Raw genomic sequence first — 21359 nt, forward strand, 5'->3', positions numbered from 1 at the left:
CAAATGCTTCTCTGTACAATGCAGTGGAAAATAGACATTGGATTACCATTTAGCGTTTCCATAATGTGTTACCTTTTCGACTGGCCAGTGGCTGTTGGCTAAAACAGTTTATGTTCGATCCTCAAAAAATCAACTGATTTATCGGCGCATTCTTTTAACTGCCATACTCGCCCGGTTTTAAAGAAAACATGCATTCTTCTGCAAGGAAAGTTTATTCATGTAATTATATATTATAGATTCTGTAATTTACATCATATTGTAAAAAACTAGGAGCTCTCTTTTCTGTAAATACATAAGATACATTTTCAAATTATATAGGAACACAGATTATTATTGAAAATATTGACTGTCATTATCTGGCTCTCAGTGCATCAACACATTGCACACACTTGGATTCTGTCCTGCTGGCGCTTCATTATTTGTAGATAAAGTATTCCTTTTCGATTACAGTTCGATTACATAATGCTAATGACTGCTCTGTGATACCGTATAGAAAGTAATATATAATAAATAGCAGTTTGTGTCAGGATCAAATGTCTGTGCTTAGACAAGATGGCCATCTTTACTGGTTTCATCATTTTTATGAAAACTTGTGAGAAAGAATGATTTTAGTCAATAAGCAGAAGTGTGGAGAAGTGTGGCTCAATGGTTAGAGCGGCAGACGCTGATGCAGAGGTCTGGCCCGGGACCAGGGTTCAATTCCCGCCTCAGCTGCTCTTGGGCTCAATTTCCTCGGACCAGACAATTCTCGCCTCTGTGCCTATTCTAATCATGGGTCCCACTCTGCAACTCTGAGCAATAGCTTGCTTAATCTCCACAATGGCCCCAACAGTGCTGGGATGCCTGGCTTCACCTTGGGGGTGCCCAGGAGTGGACATTTCACAGGGAAAGGCCAGGAAAGGTTCCTCAGCGGTATGCGTACAGTGCCAGGAAACCCTGGTTGGGGTATAAGTGCGCTTTACAAGTAAAAATTCATTTCATTTCATTTCATAAGCAGTGCTGGGACTTTCAACCATGAATTCAGTGTGATTGGGAACTAACTTCCTCTCTTCCTGTCTAGGCAGTATTAGCTCTTGGGCAAGGCAGTACTAGGCGGCTACGCAAGCAAAGCCTGCTGATAGGCTACAAACTTCCCATGGATGCGTCAAATGGGGGGAGAGATGGAGTTAAAATGCCCCTTATGATCTTTACTCGACTTCTATATGGGGACTAAAACTGATCTGGTAGTTCTGATCTTTGTATGGGTGTCATTTTGCAAACTGTTGTGAATGTCATTCCTACCAGGCTTTCAGGAAGATGTAGAAATTACATTGTTGCCTTCAGCTCATGGTAAAGCTTTAAATATGCTTTGAATAGTGACTGGGCTTATTTCCCATTTCCAGACGTAGGAATTACATTCCTTATTTATAACATCTGCGCAGAAATGATTAGTTAGTGAATGCAAAATGATGCAACTTTTGGCTGATTACATTACTGGAAACTTCCCCATTGCTTGATAACAGAAATAACAGCAGCACAACTACATGAGGACGTTTTATGTCAATGTCTCGCGTGCGGAGGAATGGACAGTGCTGACTGACTTGTCTTGATACAAATATTCAGTGACATTCTATTCCTTGACTTTAAATCCCAGGAATGCCATCATCACTGATGGTGAAAAACACGACCGGTGCTATCACGACCTTACAGGAGTGACGACGGCCTGCCTCACTCGTGTGAGTATACCCACCTACCCAAGAGAAAGAGGTATATGGTTAGCTCATTTTGCAACATGGCGTTGTGTAAGAAGGCCCAGTCTGAACTGTGTATTAGGAATTTCCAAAGTGTGTCAATAGTTATGAGGTTAGAACGGCTGTCTATTCACAAAGATGTAAAGTGCAGATATATGTTAAGTCCATGGTAGTTTCTACTGTTCCAAACGTTTACCAGTGTTGAATTTTGGTCCTGTAGTCTTTGCTTCCACGAAATAGTATCATTCTTTTCAGGGACCTCCAAGGATCATTTCATAGGATTCAGTATAAGTAGGCGATACAATCATTGTTGAAGCTGCGGCCACATCAGAAAATAATCAGTGCACTTATAGAGTGTTGCCCAACCCTTCCACAACAAAGCAGAAACATTTAGCATAGAAACTACATATTTATATTGTCTGCGCATTGCATTCCCATTGAATATGTGCGGTTTGTCAGCATAAGGAATCATCAGTGAAAAAATAGTCAGTTGCTTGTAAACATCATTGTTCTTAGAGTGCATCTGAAAGTTTTTTTTCTTGTAAATCAGTATTCAGTACTGAATGTATTCGCTGAAGCAACCAGTACACAGGTAGCGATGATTCCATATACAAGACGCGTACTGAGGATTTTCGTAGAAGACGCTGCTCCTGATGCGGGAGTTTCTGCAAAGAGAGTAAAGACACAAATGTTTAGACACATTGATACGTAATCTCTCTTGCTGCACATTTTTGTTCTGATCATTCAAGAATATTTGCATTACTTACTGGTAATCCTAATACCAGCAAGTCTACCACCACCGTCCTGTTCTTGCTTTATGAGGTTTGTAAACCTCTGATGGAATGCAGACCCCAGTTGCTAAAGACAAAATAACCTTCCCAATAGTAACCTCCTCTGCATAACACACTTATTTAAGTTGAAAAAGTAATAATTCACATCCAACAGTCATTTAAAGTCAAAAGATTAAATGTTAAAATGTCATCAATATTGACCATTTTTGTATCGTTCGACAGGTCCGGGGTAACCTCCTCTGCGTAACCACTCTCGTACAACAGGAGGGGGCACAATCCATTTTTTAAAATTAACTACGCTTAGCTATAATTCATCAGGAAAAGGGTCCTCGAGGATTATTGTTATGTAAGGACACAGAAGAGGAAGGTAGATTAGGGTTAATGACGTTCAACACGAAGTAATTCAAGCATAACCTTCACATTCCTTAGCTTACACATCCCCTTACCTTGAGAGAATACTAAAGGATCATGTGAGAGTCTTAATCTCACAGTCCAAACCATCAGCATGCCAGGCATATCCTCGTGGAACCCAACAGATGGTCTAGTTGAGTAAACAACATAAAGTGATAGACTAAAACTCCGAAGTTCAAATACTGAAGACAAGACCACAGCCCAAAAGAGAGAGTGCCAATCAGCATTCTCACAATGCAGGTATACTGTTGCAAGGCCCTGTATCGCACCTAGTCCATCGTCATGATGTCAAGGGAAAAAGAGGGAGTAGACCCACAAATCCTGTTTGCAACCGCGGAAATCAGACAAAGCAAAGAAAAAAACGGAGCCATAAATGAGAAGAAACAACTCCCTTCCAGGTCTACCTTTCCGTCTGGTAGGGAAACGGAAGAGAGCCTTATGCCAAGCACATAATAGGGCTAACCAAGCTAAAACTAAAGGTTACCATAGACATGTCTCTCGCTCCATGAAGGCATTCTCCTCAGGGCTGGACTGGCTACCGAGCTTCTGGAATGCTGCTGAGCTGGGGGCTGATTTCGTTGATGGGGACCTGTGTGTGCTGAACGAAATTTGTTTTGCTTTGTTTATTTCAAAGCACACACAGGTCTCCATCAACGAAATCAGCCCCCACCGCAGTGAAATCAACCCCCAGCTCGGCAGCATTCCAAAACGCCCGGTAGTCAGTCTGGTCCTGATTCTCCTTCAACACAGAAAGCCCAAGGCTTCTCTGCTCAACTAAAGTGGCACCCACAGCAGGTCAGACGCATGACCTCAAGACGAGATACCAACCAGGGGAACTGCACTTACAGTCTTCTGCTGGACACAAGACAACAACCTAAGTCATTTGGTACCAAATGGTACCAAATGCGTGGGCAACGCACTCCCCTTGGGGGTTTAACCTAGATTCACCCATGCCAGGAGAGCATATAGAAGATGGGTAACAGAAAACCTAGCTAGAACATAACATGAAATCGTTATACAAGGAACCCTGATGGGGACACTGGGCCAAGCAACAAGGGCAAGCCAACTAGGAAGAAGTGGTGGCAATAAATCCATGAGGCAGGAAGAATAAGGCAAAGGCCTGCTCAGAATTGGATCCAAGAGCACAGAGTCCAGACGCTCTAAGGTATTCTTTATTTTTTCCACCATAACTAGTTAGGTTAAATGTCACCGCTTAAGGACTTGGGGGTTCAAACCCTGTCAACAATGTCAAAAGAAAATATCCCGGTCAGAACCTCATGTCATTTGTATGTGGTACATGTGACCTGATCATGATCCTTCAACATGTGGCTCCTTCACCTCTATACACCATAAAGTCCATCAGAGAGGTATGGAGTCGAGAAAGACACTCACAGTCCCTCAATCCTTCCTAATGAGAGTCTTCTAACAAGGAGCAACACTCTAAGTGATACTCCCACAAAAAGCATAAGAAGCACAGTAGCAAAGACAAGTTCTTTTCTCCTTTACAGAAATAGTCCTGGCCCTCGAACCGTTTGGAGAATACATAGAACCTTTCCTCAATGCCCGTCTCATCCTCTTCTTTCTAGGAGTCAATTACAGCTCTCAAGAAACCTTGTTTGGCGTGTCCGGCTCTGTCTGGTCATTTTAAGTTGCCAAAGCTGGGCCAGACCCTTTGGACCCAGCTCTTCAAGCAACCCCTCCCAGAAACCACCGGCCATCATGCCAGCTGGGGCTGTGGCCTCTGCTCTGCTTCCATGGCAACCATCCCCATGCAACACGCTAGTGCTATTGACTTCAATCCCACTTCCAATATTCCTCCAACATAACTCCAGGGGATCATTCAGACCTGAGGTTAAAACCTCCTTTGAGCCAGGCCTCTTGTTGGCCTTCTTCCCACAGCCTTGTGGTTTGCACCTAATGGAAGAACTCTTTGGCTCCGATTCAGATGTGCTTCATATCCACACCCTGGATTTTAGGAACATGGTGAAATTGCTTCGGAAGTCAATAACCTCTTCCTCTTCAGCAGACACATTCTGGGCCTTTAGAGTGCTAATCGCCTTGAAACAACCTTGGAGGGCGAATTTCAATAGCCTTCGGACCCTCCTCCTGAGGAATTTCGTTTATTCACTGCAGCTGATATGTAATCGGTGCTGTCTGGAGAACCCCTTTTCATAAGGTACATTTAACAGTCATCTCGCTGTGTACAATGGACCTATACCTGATGATCCAAAATTATTGGTGAGTCAAGCGTCTTCAACAAAACGAAATCCCTTACCTTTCCCTACAACAGTACCGGTAATGTACAGTAATGCTGGGTCTGGTGACTCAGTGGACTAATGCATCCACTGCAGGGGCCTGTGTTCGACCTCATGGTCACAGGATCAAATCCCGGCGGGTCAACTCAGCCTTTCATCCATCTGAGGTCGATAAAATGAGTACCATTGAGTTGGGTAACAAGAAACATCTGTTATTCAGCGCCAAGATACCCCTGGGTGAACGTGCGCTTTAGAAATACACATGTTATGTTGTGTTACCAGACCATGATTTCAAACACCTCGACTCCAAGGAGTTCCAGTTTTTGCTTTTGACAGTCTGGTCCGGCACACCGTCAACACCACATCTATGTCCGAATCCCGTGGGATACGGCAAAGTTGGCTAAGTTTAGCCTTCCAGTTCAAATGAACGGTCATTTTTTGAGTTGGTTAAATAGTCTTGATGCTTGAATAAAGGTTCTGAAATGTGGATTGGACTTAGCTGATGTGATGCCCGCTCTATGGCTATGGCTGTCGCTCAGCATAAGCACATCTGAATGTGCTCCACTGGATTTTTGGGGACATCAAGGCTGCCCACATGATTATGCTGTTTGATAGTGAGAGAGCTTCAAGAGCAACTGCACTATATTAGATTGGGATCTCCAATAAAACAATTCCGCAAGCATAACAGCCACTTTTGTGGCTTTTTCAATAGTTAGCGATACCAGCAGCATCAACCCTTCTAGCAGGTTAAGACCCCACAAGAATTTGCTGCTTCCTTTGCAGGAGTGTCGGGAATAAGAAACTTCAGCAACAGCACGTCCAGTCCTCCTTTTTCAAAGCTGCTATGATGTGCCCTCCACCATCAGTTTCCAGTTGAGGGTGGGTCTCCCATTGTGTGGCCCAGTGAGATTTCATAGTTATTGATCACTAGATTCCCCAGCTGGTCTGTAAGGGTTATGCTTTCACCTTTCTGTCCACCCTTCCAGATTGTTCACCGTCCAACAGGAAGTGCACATCAGCCCATGCATAGATCTTGGATTTGCTGGTCTTGCTGCAAAATGGGCCTTAGAAATGCTGCCTACAAAGGAGACAGGAACAAGATTCAACTACCTCTACTCCTTGGTCCCAAGAAGGATTGAGGCCTGTGCAGCAGGAAAAATACAAAATGTTCATGAATCAGGTTCTCCTGGCCCTGAACACTCGGATTACATAGTGTTCTCGTATTTCTGGGAGGCCTATTTCTATCTGCAGATCCTTCCAGCTCACAGACACTATCTCCGCTTCACCCAGGGTCCCTACACTTCCAGGTCAAGATACAATCTTTTGGCCTATTGTGATCGCTATTAGATCCTTCACCATAGCTCTGGATGTGGCCTTTGCTGGCTCCAGACCATCTGCAGCACACTTTGACATTACTTCATTAGTTGCGTCTCTCCATCAGGTCCTCTTTCATTAAAGCAATCCTGGACACAATTTGCATAAGGGATTTTCCATTGGCTAAGAAGATCTTGGACATTTGGGATATAATTCTGAAATTTTGGACTTCACTCCTGATCCTAGTCCTGCCGATTATTCACCTGTTTAGCTTAATGTCCATGTGCATCCCTCTGGTGCTGTGTGTCAGGTGATGGATGAGGTCTCGTCAGGGGTGTTCTAGGGGGCAGTCAAATGAAGCTCTACTGCTTAGTTCTTGCAGACTTTGACTAGTGGACGGTCCCTTCCAAACCTATGGAGGGTCTTCCCTTTGGTCCTGTGACTTTGTAGGCCACTATTGTTACAGATGCCTCCACTTTGGCTTTTGGCTCTCCGCTGGGCTTTATGATGGTGCAAAGCCTTTAGTCTCTAACAGAACAATACATGTAATTCTCTCCATTGGAGATGAAGGCTGTTCGCTTAGCTCTAAAGATATTTTATCCTACTATCTGTGGCAGTACTATGAATGTTCTTCAAGACAATGCTACCGTTATACAGTCGACAGAGTGGAGTGGTTTCATAAACCTTATGCTGACTGGCCTTACACTAGAACATTGTCCTATGGAATGGGGCATTTTTAGGTGGTGGCTTAACACAACATTTCCCAGTGGCATCTCATCTTGTGAGAAATGCAGATGCCTTGAGTTGTGAGTTCTGCAGAAAGTGCCCAAGGATGATAACACAGCTGATTTGCATTTCCTAGGATGGGACAAGGAGCTTTTGGTATTACAATCTGTTGGAACTCAGTTTTCAGCCTCCCTTTTCCCTCTTGGACAGAGTATATATGCTTTTGCAGCAGGATGATTCGGTTGGTTACCCCAGATCTTCAATTCTTCGGCTGCCAATGGAGACGAGCAGTCTCAGTCAGAGGATCAACCTTACCCCTCGAGGTAACTGTGTCATCTTAGCTACCTGAAAAGCCACCACCACGTTAGTCTACGCAGACCTGAGACACAAGTTTGTCTCATGATAAGCTACCGGCGTAAATCTTTTTGAGGCCCACCTGTCTATCATTCAGCTTTTTGCATAATCCTTTACTCGGGGATCTGGCCCTCTCTGTAGGGTCACCCCCAAACTTTTTGCGTTTACCCTCTACCATTGTTTTTGTTGAATTTGTTTTGGTTGAGCTTAGGACTCTGTGCACTTTAGCGCTGCTAACCAGTGAAAAGTGCTAGTGCTCTCTCCTTAAAACATGGTACAATTGGCTAATACCCATATGGAATATTTAGTTTAGTTGTAGATCCCTTGTAAAAGGGCACTACTTGTGTGCAGGGCCTGTAAATTAAATGCTAATAGTGGGTCTGCAGCACCGGTTGTGCCACCCATTAAGTAGCCTTTTAAACGTGTGCCTTGCCTGCCACTGCAGCCTACGTGTGTAGGTTAAAACTGCCATTTTGACCTGGTAAAATAAACCTTTTGCCAGGAAACAAACTTCCCTTTTTAATACACGTTACCCCTATGGCAGGCCCTGAACAGCCCAGAGGGCAGGGTGCAGTGTATTTAAAAAGTAGGACATATAATTTTAAGTTTTACATATTCTGGTAGTGAAAAACCCTTAAATTCGTTTTTCATTACTGCAAGGCTTATCTTTCCCAAAGGATAACATTGGAGTTACTCTTATACTGTGTCTCAGTCTTTCTTCACCCTTTACCTCCTGTGTCAGGTCTCGTGGGCATCCTGCACAACACACAATGTGGCAACTGGTAAAACACCTTTTGAGATGATGAGGTGCAGGAACCCTTCCACTAAGTTGTTTCCTTCATACTGACCACCTGGTCTGATGAGATCATTACTTCATTTTGGATTCTTTAAAAATCCTTTTTGTTTTCTCTTTTCTATTGGAAAGGGTTCAATGCATTTCTTCATGCCGTTCCACCGCCCTCAGGTGTATCTCCTTGGGGGAGTGGAGGTAGCGGCCCTAACAAAAGTGGCCGAAGACAGACACTTTTTTCCTGATGAGTATATTCTTTTGCTCTTCTTTTCTGGAGGAGCTGACGTTGTGGATCCTAGTTCACTGTAAACTTTTCTGATAGCTGACATAACCAGAACACCAGTGGTGTAACGCAACTAGAGCCACCCCCTACAAAATAATGCAGGGGGCCCCACACGGTCCACACCCAGTCCAGAGCTCCTGCTAGTGCCAGAGGGGTCCCCTGGAACTTGGGACCCCCCTGCAATGCATGGGCTCTTGTAACGCCACTGCAGTACACCTGATGGAGGTGTTTCCCTTAGCCAAAGGGATCACATTCTGGAGGTCTGTTGGTTTTACCGAGAATGGTGACAGGAAGGTCTGTAGATCAGTAGCACTACTAGTCTCACTTGGGCTTTGGAAGAAGAGTGTCAGAATGTATTGGGGTCCCATATAGTGATGATACAGCTACATGTTGAGCCTCTATGTTGCTCTCCATGCTATTTCATGGAAATACCTACATGGAAATACCACTTCTTCACCAAGGGAAACTGATAAGCAGTGGGGATTATTCAGTGTCCTCATCAAGGAGGTGTAATTTCATGTGAGTAAAGGAAAATTAATTATTAGAAGATCACTCTGTTCACCCTACTAGGGTATTGTGGGCTGCCTGTGGTCTTGAAAACTAGTATGGCAGACTACTTTGAATCAACATCACAGGGTGTTAGACTTGCATATTGGAGACAGCCTATAACACAATAATGGATGAGACAGCATTTCAATAATACTAGGGGATGTTATATACAAAATTACATACAACATTACAATTTAGGGCATTCTAGTTTTCCATTATGGGATCTTCAGGAATGTTCATAAACACTAGGGCTGCCACAATAGGTGCACATTGTGCTCTAGTGTTAGCACGGGTTGCACAAATCAGCAAGTGCTCTACTTGCCCCTGATCCTAAGGTTGGCATCATAGAAGGTAATGGAGTAACATGCCAATAGGCCACATTATTCCCCATTCTGAAGTACGCAAACTACATGTTTGTGCCATTTATCGTGTGATTTTCAAGCACTAGCAGATAAGGAAGGTTTCTGTGTTGCCCATTCTTCAGGAATATTTAGGGCCGGTTCATGTGAATCCAGGCCGCTTTACCTGGTTGTATGGGGTCTCCTTATGTATTCCAGCCTCATGCCTGGTTGATCAGACTGCTGACTATGAAGTGTACTCTGATTTGCATCCGTCACCACAATAGTGAATATGTGGTGACGGATGTTCCTCACAGATGACGGAAAGATCATTGAAGACCTTTGTCAACCAGTTCATCTGGTGTATAAGACTTGGTATATGATATCAAAATGTTTGATCAAGGTGTGACAGAAGCTTGACAATGAGCCACAAAGCTTTTTCTACTGTAATGTTTTATAAAAGAACATCATTGGCCATTATTGTAGCCTATATAATTATCTTATTACAGGGGTTCCCTAATGTCAGAACACATTCCTAGTAAAAAAAATAACATCACTATTAGCTTTAGTACAGGCTACTAAGGATGCTCTAGCAGGTGAACGTCCACTTTTGGACCGCAGGTGTCAATAGTAAACCACATATTTCAGTAACACGATTTGACGAAATATAAACCTGCTTGTGCCCAATAATTATTCGGAATAACATACACCCAACTGGGAACTTTATGTGGATAAAGTAAGTCACCTTAGAGTTCCATGTTCTCATAAAAGCACTCTGGAGCACTGACGCCTCCCTGGTCCATGCTTGAGTTGCAGATCCAGTCCTGGTTTTTGCTTTTTATGCTGGGACTTGTATCTCTAATTTTATAACCAAATAATAAAGGCTACAAATCCCAAAATGCAAAGCAAAACACCTGATGTGACTGAGTTACTCAGACATGGAACTAGGATACTTGGGACCTCTGATCACCGGCCTTGTGCCTTAATATGGTCATGGAACTCTCAAGTGACTTGCATCATCCTAGTGATGTACAGTCATGGGTACATTATTGCATATAAACTTTATGATTAATTTCGGTGGTCATGAACAGTAATCTGTAAATGTACTCACGTGGATAAATAACTATGAAACCATCAGGCAGTTGACCGTTGTATCCTGCAACAAGATCCAGTCCGATAGAATTCACTTCATACTGACTGTGTGCGTTGGCCCAAGCCTGCGCCACTTCACTGTCTTTTATCGAATTAATGTCTCCCAAATTATCGCCGAGTAGATCTCTTAGCGTCTGAGGACTTAATGGCTGAAATAAAGATTTTCAAAGAAATGCATTGATAGGTTGAAATAAACAGAGACATTTACCTTGGATTTTATCACGAATGAGATTCACCCACAGACATCTTTGTAAAATAGTGCCTTATTGTAAAGTAGGTAGCTTAATTTTAACAGTGGTTTTCAAATAGATTAAAAAAAATGTAAGTCTCATCTCGGTGTAGTACAAATTAGTAGAAAGCTTTTAATAATTGACTTCAAAAAAGTTAGAATGCCACCCTAGGCTACTCGTTAGTGAAGAGAGCAATAGCTATTAAATGGGGGGTAGCCGATCGACCATTGACAGTAGGCTGGGTGGCAGAGATGGACAAATGCATGATTGCCGAAAAAGATGTTTATAAGTCCAGGGGCTGTCCAAAAAAATGGGACAGAAAATGGGGCTGATGGAATGCATTTCGGGGGGAACTGTGTGTTTCACCTTCGGTGGAATTGGAAATGTCAAAAACGGGGGGACAACGAACGTGTACGGTTTTGCTAAAATGCTCTGCATGATAATTGTTGATGTATAAATATCTTATCTGTAACGGAACTGTACTTCTAGAAATGACAAGTTTGATTTCAATAAAAATGTAAAAAAAAAAAAAAAGTTCGAATGTTTGTCTTCCTTAAATCATGAGGCCCCACAGTGTATTTGTTTCGTGTTTTAAAAATCATCTTAAAGCTAAGAGCCACTTCAGAGTGAGGTCGAGAGGAAGGGAGATAGTCAGACTGTGCCCAGGCATTAACTGTGCATCAGGGCGGTCCTATCTCTCAATGTCACTGCTGTGAGTGACACGTTAGCATTTAATGTAGGACCAGTATGGTGATGCATGAGCCACAGTCTGTTTGTCATCATCTTGCTTTCAAAGTCCCTACTTGGAAAGATTTGATTTCACATCCGATGATCAGAAAACGAAATCCCAACCATCTAAAAAATGATATAGTCACTGCCTTCAAAAGCAGCAATTCTAAAATGTTTTCTAAATTAAAATTGACATATGTTGAAGATTGGTTGTCAAAGTAGAAGTTATTACTATTCTACCAAGCAAGATCCAGGAGGGGAATGAAATAATAGATATTGTACATGTTCTAAACTATTCAGACCTGCTATTTCTATCACTTTAACCTCACAGGAGGCTTCTAGACAAACTGAACTGACTTTGAAGAATGGTACCACCTCCACCGACAACTGCTTTAACTTGACATCCTGGCTTCTGAGTACTTATAAAACTGCCACCAAAATCTTCCTGATGACAGTATGAAGGTCTTGTAAAAAAGCAAAAACACCATCAACCTGCAGCTCATATACTTTCATGTAGAAGAGTTTCTTCATTTGGTCTCTCCAGAAACAAAAGGACCAGAAAACTTGCCAAGAAAACATGATGCTGCCTCATGCACTTTCTTTGACTAAATCTGGCCTGCAGTTTTCTTCCATAAAGGTACATTTGTCTGCAATCACTGCTGATATCAAAAGTTCTACCTAGTCTTTATTTTTCATTATCCCGGTGATATAGGATTTTCTAGAAGGGTTGAGGACCATTGGGAACCCAATATTGTGATTTCAAATTGATAGGCCCTTCTTATGAACCAATACACACAACAGGATCTCATAAATATTTCATGGAAAGTTGCCTTCCTTGTTGCCATAGCTTTAGTCAGAAAGTTGATTGAACATCAACATGGTTCAAAAGAGTCATATCTAGACATCCACCAAGGCAAGTTTCCTTAGGGCTCACCCTTCCGTTTTGCCTAAAGTAATTTTTGATTTTCGTATTAATCATACAATCTCTCTTCCCATGTTATTTCCAGACCATTCTATTCGAGCAGAAAGGGTGCTCCACACATTGGATGTAGGGAGCTCCGAAATATTCCTAGGGAAATCTAAATCTATGTGTCATTCTAAACAATTCTTCATAAACCATGGATCATGCCACACAGGTTTGTCTTACTTTAAGCTAAACCATAGCTAGATAGAGCAGTTCTTGGATCATTTCTTGTTATCAAAAGGCAAATAAGCCCCTACTAGCTACGCCTAGGGATCATTCTACATGTGGGAAAGCTGAAACCAGTGTTCTCACATGGAATGTACTATTTGTAAGGCTGTGACATGAAGGCCAGTTCCCCTCTTTGCCAAACATTACTGTTTCGACTCTGACTCTATGGCTGGTCAAACCTCTTTGTGCAGTTTATGTGCTCCTTAATGGTTTTCGCCTCTGTGCAACTGTCCTTTGAACCCTACTCCAAGGTGAGGGCTCTTTTAGTTTGTGGTTCTAGAAAATTTGTTTATGAATATCAGAGAGAATCACACAACAAAGAAGGAATAGATACTTATCCGTAATCCAAATTCTCCATCTTGGGTATTCTCTCTGAATCTGTAGACTACCCTCCCACCTTCTCGTTTGCAAAGGATCTAGGTGTAACTACAAGGGTTACATTACATGTTCTCGTGTCTCCTTACAAAGGAACTGCCCCGCAGACACTCCATTATGGAAATACTTTCTGGCTCTGCAATTCTTAAAAGTGCAGTGCTTTCATTTGGTATTTTAGTGCTAATTCTTTTAGTGGATACATTTTCCCTAGCTTTGTTTTTTTTAAAAAGAGGTCGTTTATTAGGGTTTCAGTGCTTTAATTTGGCTATTTGAATCATTTTTTTAAAAGTACAAACATTTTGTCAAAGGTGCTGCCTCTTATAGGCATAATTTTCGCTTTCTGTGGATCATGTATGTGTGCAGGGATATTACAATTACTCACATGTTCTCGTGTCTCCTTACAAAGTGGAACTGCGTCACAGACACTCCATGATGGGAATGCTTTCTGGCTCTGCAATTCTTAAAAGTGCAGTGCTTTCATTTGGTATTTTAGTGCTCAGTCTTTTAGTGAATACATTTTCCTTAGCTTTGGGGTTTTAAAAAAGAGGTAGTTTAATAGGGTTTCAGTGCTTTAATTTGGCTATTTGAATCATTTTTTTAAAGTACAAAAAATGTAGTCAAAGGTGCTGCCTCTTACAGGCATAATTTTCACTTTCTGTGGATCATGTATGTGCGCAGAGATATTACAATTACTTAAGGATTCAGAGAGAATATTCATGACGGAGAATTAGGATTATAGATAAGTACCTTTTCTTCACTCAGAGACCTGCTCTAATGATTCCTAATTGTTACATTTTGAGAAAATAGCTGCCAAACAAACACTGTTCAACCTACCAACCCCCCCCCCCAAAAAAAAAAGATACAGCTCATTAAATATGGTGTCCTGCCCAAGACCCAGCACTGAGGAACGCTATGATGAGGAAGCTGTTATTTTTACTTCCTGTTAGTTTTTCTGTTTTCGAGGACCAGGTGGAGCCCTAGGGAGGACAAGGAAGAAGCCAATGTTGGTGAGTTTTTTTTTAATTTGGAGAGGTGAAATATGACTATGTGGAAGGTATTTTCTGAACATTAGATTGGTGAGCGGAAGATGGACGTGGTGGTATGCAGGGCCGGCCTTAGGCATGTGCAAGCTGTTAAAAATGCAACTTTGCCCCCTTAATTCCCACCCTCCTTGTAATAATTAACAGGATGGGTGTGTACTAATAGTTTTCTATCTAACTTCCCCCTAGGAGATTGCCCACCCACAACCCCTCTGTCCTGAAGAAGACCCGCCTCGTAAGGACTATCTTCCTACACATAGCTCGGGTCGAAACGTTGACTATATATATAACGACCGATCTCCTACCCCAACAAGACCCTATCGGCTGAAGTGGAGTTTGGTTCGGTGCAGCAGTTAAAGTTCGGACTCAGATAGAGCCTTATGATGTGGCCCTTTGGCTAAAGGGACTACATGAATTGTTTCCGAATAGTGATAAAAACTTGTCACAGAATGAGTCAGACTACCCTTTGACCCTACCCTGCCCTTGACACGTCCTTCACTCTTCCCCCCTCCCCGTTGTGAATGTGGGCACATATATCTAATACCAATTTGTACTGTGTCTAATGAAATATGATATGAACTCTAACCAGTAGAAGGCAATCATGCAAATCTGAATAAATACTTTTTTGCATTGACTAACGTTGTACTTTAAATGTTTCAAATGTTATAAGTGTATGTTAATCTATCTTTTTTCTGGGACCCCTTCCCTTTGTAACGACAATCACCCAGGTCCCTTAGACTTTATTGGGTTTAACCCTGTTTTTTCATACTCTGTGCTCCTGCACAGGGCCGCCAAACCTCAGGGGCCGCCACGCCAATATATATCCTTAATTGTGGTGGCCCTGGCAGGGATTTGGTGACCTCGGGCCCCCTACCTATGCTCCCTGCCCAGGGCCGCCATGAGCCTAGAGCCGCCCCTGTGGTATGGTTGCAGTGCTGAAAGAAAGAGAGGAAGACTACAAATGATAAGTCGGTAGCCTGGACGTCGATTTGTGAACATGTCAAGCCATGGTCGAGAGTCCACTTTTGCATTTGACTTGCAGGAGATGTGCGAGAATGAATAATAAATCGCTGTGGCCTATCTCAACTTACCTTCACTGCCTCTGGATTGAGTTTAGCAAACACAGACACTTCCATCGTAGGCAAGCCCTTAGAAAAGCCAATGAGATCTGTAGTCGGTGCTCCACCTGTACGAGGGGAAGAGTGAGAAATTACGATTATTTCCTTGTTTCAGCTAATAAGTGTGACTTGACATACTAGCGGTTTGACTATAAATCAGTTTATGTCACTATTATTGATATTCAGGATGAATTTGCATTCCTACTATAAAACCAGCATAAGACTGACTGCCTGGATCCAATTATCCGAATCTTGGGCCCAATTCACAAAAGTAATCTGAGACAAAGAGACAAAGAGCAGCTTGGTGGAAAGGCATCTACAATAACAGGTGACTAGGGGTCCAATTCTCAAAAGTAATCTGCAACAAAATCCTAACTTTACGACTTTCTGTATTCACAAAGGGCATTTAGGAGTAGTCAAGTTAGGATTTTGTCTCAGATTACTTTTGTGAATCGGGCCTAGCCACCTGTTATTGTAGATGCCTTTCCACCAAGCCTCTCTCTCGTCCCCTTTCTCCCTTCACGCTTCTCATGGTCTCTTTTTCTCCTAACTCATTTCCTTCAGTTAAATGTTCCATCATTTTGGTGTACTTCTTACTCTCTAATTTATTGTATATACAGCAATTCAAATCGCATCAGCTAGCCAGTAAGAATTACCTGGACTCAGTTAGAGGTGACCTTTATCACGAATATTACCACTGTAGTGAAATCCATAGCAGTTTCTTTTCAGCAGATTTGTCATGCCAGTAGAAATTGTCCGAACCAGTGGTTAATTTGAACCAGTTGTTTTAGGTGCTCAGCTCCAGCACTTAATTGTCAACTCTGTAACTTATGATAGTCAGCCACATGGTGGCGTTGTTTGCCTAATTTACAAATGAGCACAGCAATAGTTGCTTATGAATTCTGCCGCCGCCCAAGTTATTCTAATAGCTTTGAAGGCCTTGAATGCGGGCCGGATCTGGGATTTTTGAGGCCCTGGGCATACGTGACATCTTCAGGGCTCCAAAAGCTCCTTTGTTCAGACTTCTCTGGGGACCACAGTTCCTCCTCTCTGCCACCTATAAGCACCTCTTTTACAGCCCATCTCGGGCTGGAGGTGTGTTAATTGCTTGAGGACTGAGAGTTAAACTTGTGGGCCGCTAAAGTGCTGACAATGGGCATCCCGCAGTATCTCTGAATGGGCACCAAGGCAGGAAGCCTAATTGCAGGACAAACCTGCATATTGTGTCCCTAAGAGGCCCAGGGAGGGCCCCCTCCTCTTCCTCTGCTGGGCCCATTTGAACAGAGGCGCCTTCCTTTCAATTGAATCGGCGGGAGTACAAGAGGGCTGGTGGTGTATTGAACTGGTGCGGGCCACCTGCTGGTGGGCTGAGTGTGAGGCCCTGAGCAACTACCTACATTGCCCATGCCTAGCACTGGCTCTGCCTCAGATAGTCTGAATTGTCACACTTGGAGGAGTGTGATGGGTGTTAGTTGTGTTGGTACTGTCATTGGCAGCGCTGGCAGGGGCAATGGGTAGTGCAAGTTGCAGTGGGCTCTTTTCGAGGGCCCTGCCACATATTTTCTTTTCTTCAAATTAAGCACTGGTCTGTACACGTAATCATTCAAATAGGTCATCATAGTTGAGGAACTGATTCGAGTAAAGCCCGCAAAGAAGACTCATTAATAGACAAGAATATCTTGAAACTGGACAAGAGTGTTTTGAAACTGAAGATTTTAAAATTACTCCATGAATGAGAAAAAGTATGATAAGTAGCATTCAGTCCTAAGAGATGGGCTCTTTATTGGAATAATATATGGCATTACAAAAAATATAGTAGGTGAGGTATGCTTAATTTTCTGGTTGTTTATTTTCTTGTTTAATATGGGTAAATCCTGCTGTCACGTTTTTCATTGGTCGGCTGGGTTGATGTGCACGTGTCAACGCATGTAGAGTAGATATATTTCGGGGACAGTGGAACGTATTAGAAGATATTTATAGAAGCTGAAAGACTGTTTTGGGAAGAATCAACTTTGATTTTAGTATAATCATCCATTCACCCAGAGCAGCCAATTGCAACCGTTTAAAAGTGTAATTTAACCAGAGCTACTGGAATTATCAGTCAGGAGAGCACCAAATAATGTTTAATGGGTGACTAAATTAGGCGGCAAATAAAGATAAATCATGTGGCATAATACAGCACATTTTCTTTTACAATATTACTTGATTATATTGTGATTTATACACATGACGATACAGTCTGGGTAATGATTTCACTTTATTAGTACTAGTTTAACAACCAAATACAGAAATAAGCAACTGAAAGTAGACCAGTAAAACTTTGTGAAGGGCCTTCCACTACTACGACCACATGTTGCCTTGTTTTTAGTAACTTTTGATCAGTTTGAGCTAGAAACAAATTATTTTTGATAAAATCTGCAGATTATGCAGCAAATGGTGGATCATGCTGCAAAAGCTATATAAAACTTTTTTTTTTTAAATGTGACAAATATATAATTGTACGGGAAAAGCCATAGCCAGAGGATCGCATAATTTCAATGGCCCAACAGACCAATGAAAAACGTGGCAGCATGATGTAAACATCAAAAAATGACACGGCCTCGATTTACTTATATTCATATTAGATTGTGACTAAGTAATCAGACAGACATAAAGTTGCTGAGGGAGAAATAGAGCAGGGCAGCCTTATGAAGCAATGGTGTGCATGCATGGAGTAATGTCTCAGTCCCCATTCCCCACCTCGTCACCCTACTATTGGGAAGCTGGAGAATTTTTGACCTGGTAAAACTACCTAACCTTGGATACGAGTTGTAGCCGACTGAAGTAGTTCCCTGCATGTGACGTGGCTTGACTGGTGAGCTCTAAGACCTGTGAATCCCCATCTACCCCTTCCTCAACTTTATGGGGCACCAACACGCTTGTGGTCCAATGAAGTGGAATCGGGGTCGGGATTTGCAGGGTGAGTGACCGGCTGGCACCGGATGGATGTAACACCCTGGGCTACTGCTGTGCTGCAAGGTTAAGTGCCCCCGATGTTTGGCTCATGACATTGTCCCCATCTCCATGCCTTGTCTTGGGCCGTGAATCATACTGCATAAAAATAACATCCAAATTGGATGGAGACACAGGTGTGGGAATCGACTGAAACTGACACACTTCTTGAATGTGCCCTTCACGAGTTCACACGGATCGAGGCCCAGGATATGGCACACCGTGCAAGTATCCCTACCTGATGGACTCTAGAGTTACAGGGCTGCCTAGATGCACGGTGGCTTGGAGAAAGTGTCCTCTCATTTAAGATAGTGCCCAGTTGCAGTTCAGGTCAACACAGCGACCCAGAAATCCTGTTTGGAGCTGTCTCTATAGGATATAAATCTAACACCGAAGACTGATGTTACTGAGAGATTTAATGATGTCTTTGCCGTGATCCCACTATTGATTCCTAGGACTATCCTCTATAAAATAGAAACCATGATTAAAAATGCATGTGGGTCTGACAAAACATAGAATTAAAATCTCTAAGTAGTGTGATGCGATGACTTCTGGAGTTCATAGACTGGCTGATCTGGGGCATTATTAGCTGGCCCACCAACTAGTATTCCTGGCAAACTGCTTAGACATGTTTATAGTCCAAGCTGGGTGGTAACACAGGGTGACCATTGCCCAGTAAGAGAGGATTGGGATGTACTGTATGAGAGGGGTGAGGGACTTGTGGAGGACTATAATCACTCTGCCAAGTTTGCTTGACCTACAGACCACAAAGGGACTCAAGGTAAGCAGCCACTTGCCTAAGGAGGCGTCTATATGGCATAATAATAAAGGCAAGGTAGGGGACACTATACTTCATTGGGGAGATTAGAAAAGGGCTTGTATAGTCCTTATAGGGGCCCTGGTGTCAGACAATAGGCTGAAGTTGTTCTGTGAATTTTCTCTTAAATATAGATTGAACTGATGACAATAGTGGAAATGCAAGCAACCAATGCGTTGTATTCGGATGAGTATCGGTCCAGTAACCCTACACTAATCTCTAATTTGAGAACACATGCGTGTATGTGACCAGCTCTAGGGTATTGTGCTGGATTGTATGGTGTGACATCTTTAAAACTCTCTTTTTTACGATGAGGATTTGAAGAGTTGTTTGTAAATACGGAACATGAACACTGCGTATATACTCTAAATTACCAACCACCCTTCTTCATTGCTATCTGGAAAGACTTGGAACATGAACAATGCATATTTACTCTAAATTACCTCCCACCCGTTTGCTATCCTTGCTATCTGGAAAGACTTGGAAAATGATACGCATCCTACAGCACCTGAGAGCTATAGTGAATTGTGATAAAAGTTATCCAGTAGCTCGCCATTTTGATCAATTTCATAATCGAAACCTTTCCCATCTAAGTTATTTTGTAATAGATGCGGTAAGGACTAGTAAGAAAGGTGGCGATTATGAAAAACGACTAAGGCAGATGGAATCCCTATATATAGTTCGCCTCAACACGAAGATTCCGGGAGGTTTGAACATGGGGGAGGATCTGAGCACCTTTCTGTAATTGATGGCCTTTCAGTTACCAAGTCTTAAACTCCTTAGGCAATCTGTCAACTTTTGTTGTCATCTAACATTTCCTGATCATTTCTCTATCATCATTATCTGTATGTCAGAGCATTTGCTTACGTTCCATAACCACCACAGGCACCATGTATGACCACTATGGTATTTGTTACTCTGTTTGACAAGTGGACAAAAATGTATCCTTATGTATTTACATATTTTAATTCACTGAAACAGTTTAAGTTTGGATTTTTTATTCCCTTCACATCCTGATGTCCTCCTTGTGATATATGTAGGACATCCCAGCACTCCCTCACCTCTTAGTTACATTTTTTTGAATTTTTTCTAGCGGTAGAACAATACATTGTGTGAATTGGATAAACACTATACGCGCCTGAATATTGATTATTCAACATAACAGTGGAAACCAATTCTTTTGAACTCATTATAGAGTCATTAAGTTTGTGCATTTGATAAAGTTTTGACATACAATTGAATCGTTCAACATTGCCCATATGTTGTGGACAGTATGTGGTATGAAACATTTAAACGCAAGGACTTGATTTTAATATTGTGTATATATATGAGATGCTATTACTGATCAGTTAATGTATTTGCATAATCAAATTATTATATATTTGTACAGATGAATAACTTTGCGTATTTGCACGTATAATGTTTGCACAAAATTTGGCTGCTGAGCATTTGCACTTTATAATGTATATATAACCAATATTTTATTGTGTAAATTAATGTATTTGTACAGTCAATGCGCTGCGTATTTGCACAATTAATATTTTTGCGTATTTGCACGTGTAGTATGTTTATATCAATGGCTGCTAAAATTTGCACTTTATATAAATAATTCCTTGCATTAGCTTTTAAAAACCATACCACAGTCCGTGAAATCATGGGAAGATTTTCAATTGTACTATTTTCCAATGTCATGCATAAAAACTTCTAACGTGGCTACGCTGTAAAATGGCCGAACCATTAATCGCATATAATGTAAATAGGTTGTATCCTTAGTCCTCTGTTTAGTTCAATGCAACTGTAGGGGATTTCTGGCGCGTTTAATCAATCAACCAATGTATTTAAACCACTCATGTACCGCTTACCCGCTGACAGTGAGCAAGGGCGTTTACGCCCGAAACGCGTCTGTTTGGCAGTGTGTTGCACCTCTGCACGTTATATGAAATAAAGGACGAAGAAATACCCTGAGAAAGTCTGGCTGTGGATTTATCCATCTGTGTCTGCGCACTGGGTTTGTTGTGGAAGCGCCGCATCAACTACCGGTTGGAATATATATATATATATATATATATATATATATATATATATATATATATATATATATATATATATATATATATATATATATACTCTTAATTAAATATACTCTTATTTACCAAATACTCATCTCCCTTGCT

At 42.0% G+C, this 21359-nt stretch overlaps 1 protein-coding gene across 1 annotated transcript in view; it reads right to left on the reverse strand.

The window, feature by feature from the left end:
* Nucleotides 1–202: 202 nt before the first annotated feature.
* The window catches only part of LOC147684691 (uncharacterized), a 378108-nt gene continuing 356951 nt past the window's right edge, over nucleotides 203–21359 (reverse strand). The window contains exons 95-97 of the mRNA XM_086939726.1: nucleotides 15351–15445; nucleotides 10653–10842; nucleotides 203–2395 (exon numbers count right to left, since the gene is read on the reverse strand). Coding sequence (XP_086795852.1) covers nucleotides 2277–2395; nucleotides 10653–10842; nucleotides 15351–15445 — 404 coding nt within the window. The 3' untranslated portion in view covers nucleotides 203–2276. The remainder of the gene's footprint in view (nucleotides 2396–10652; nucleotides 10843–15350; nucleotides 15446–21359) is intronic.

Source organism: Lissotriton vulgaris, chromosome 10 (genome assembly GCF_964263255.1).
Source record: "Lissotriton vulgaris chromosome 10, aLisVul1.2, whole genome shotgun sequence".
Taxonomy (NCBI): domain Eukaryota; kingdom Metazoa; phylum Chordata; class Amphibia; order Caudata; family Salamandridae; genus Lissotriton; species Lissotriton vulgaris.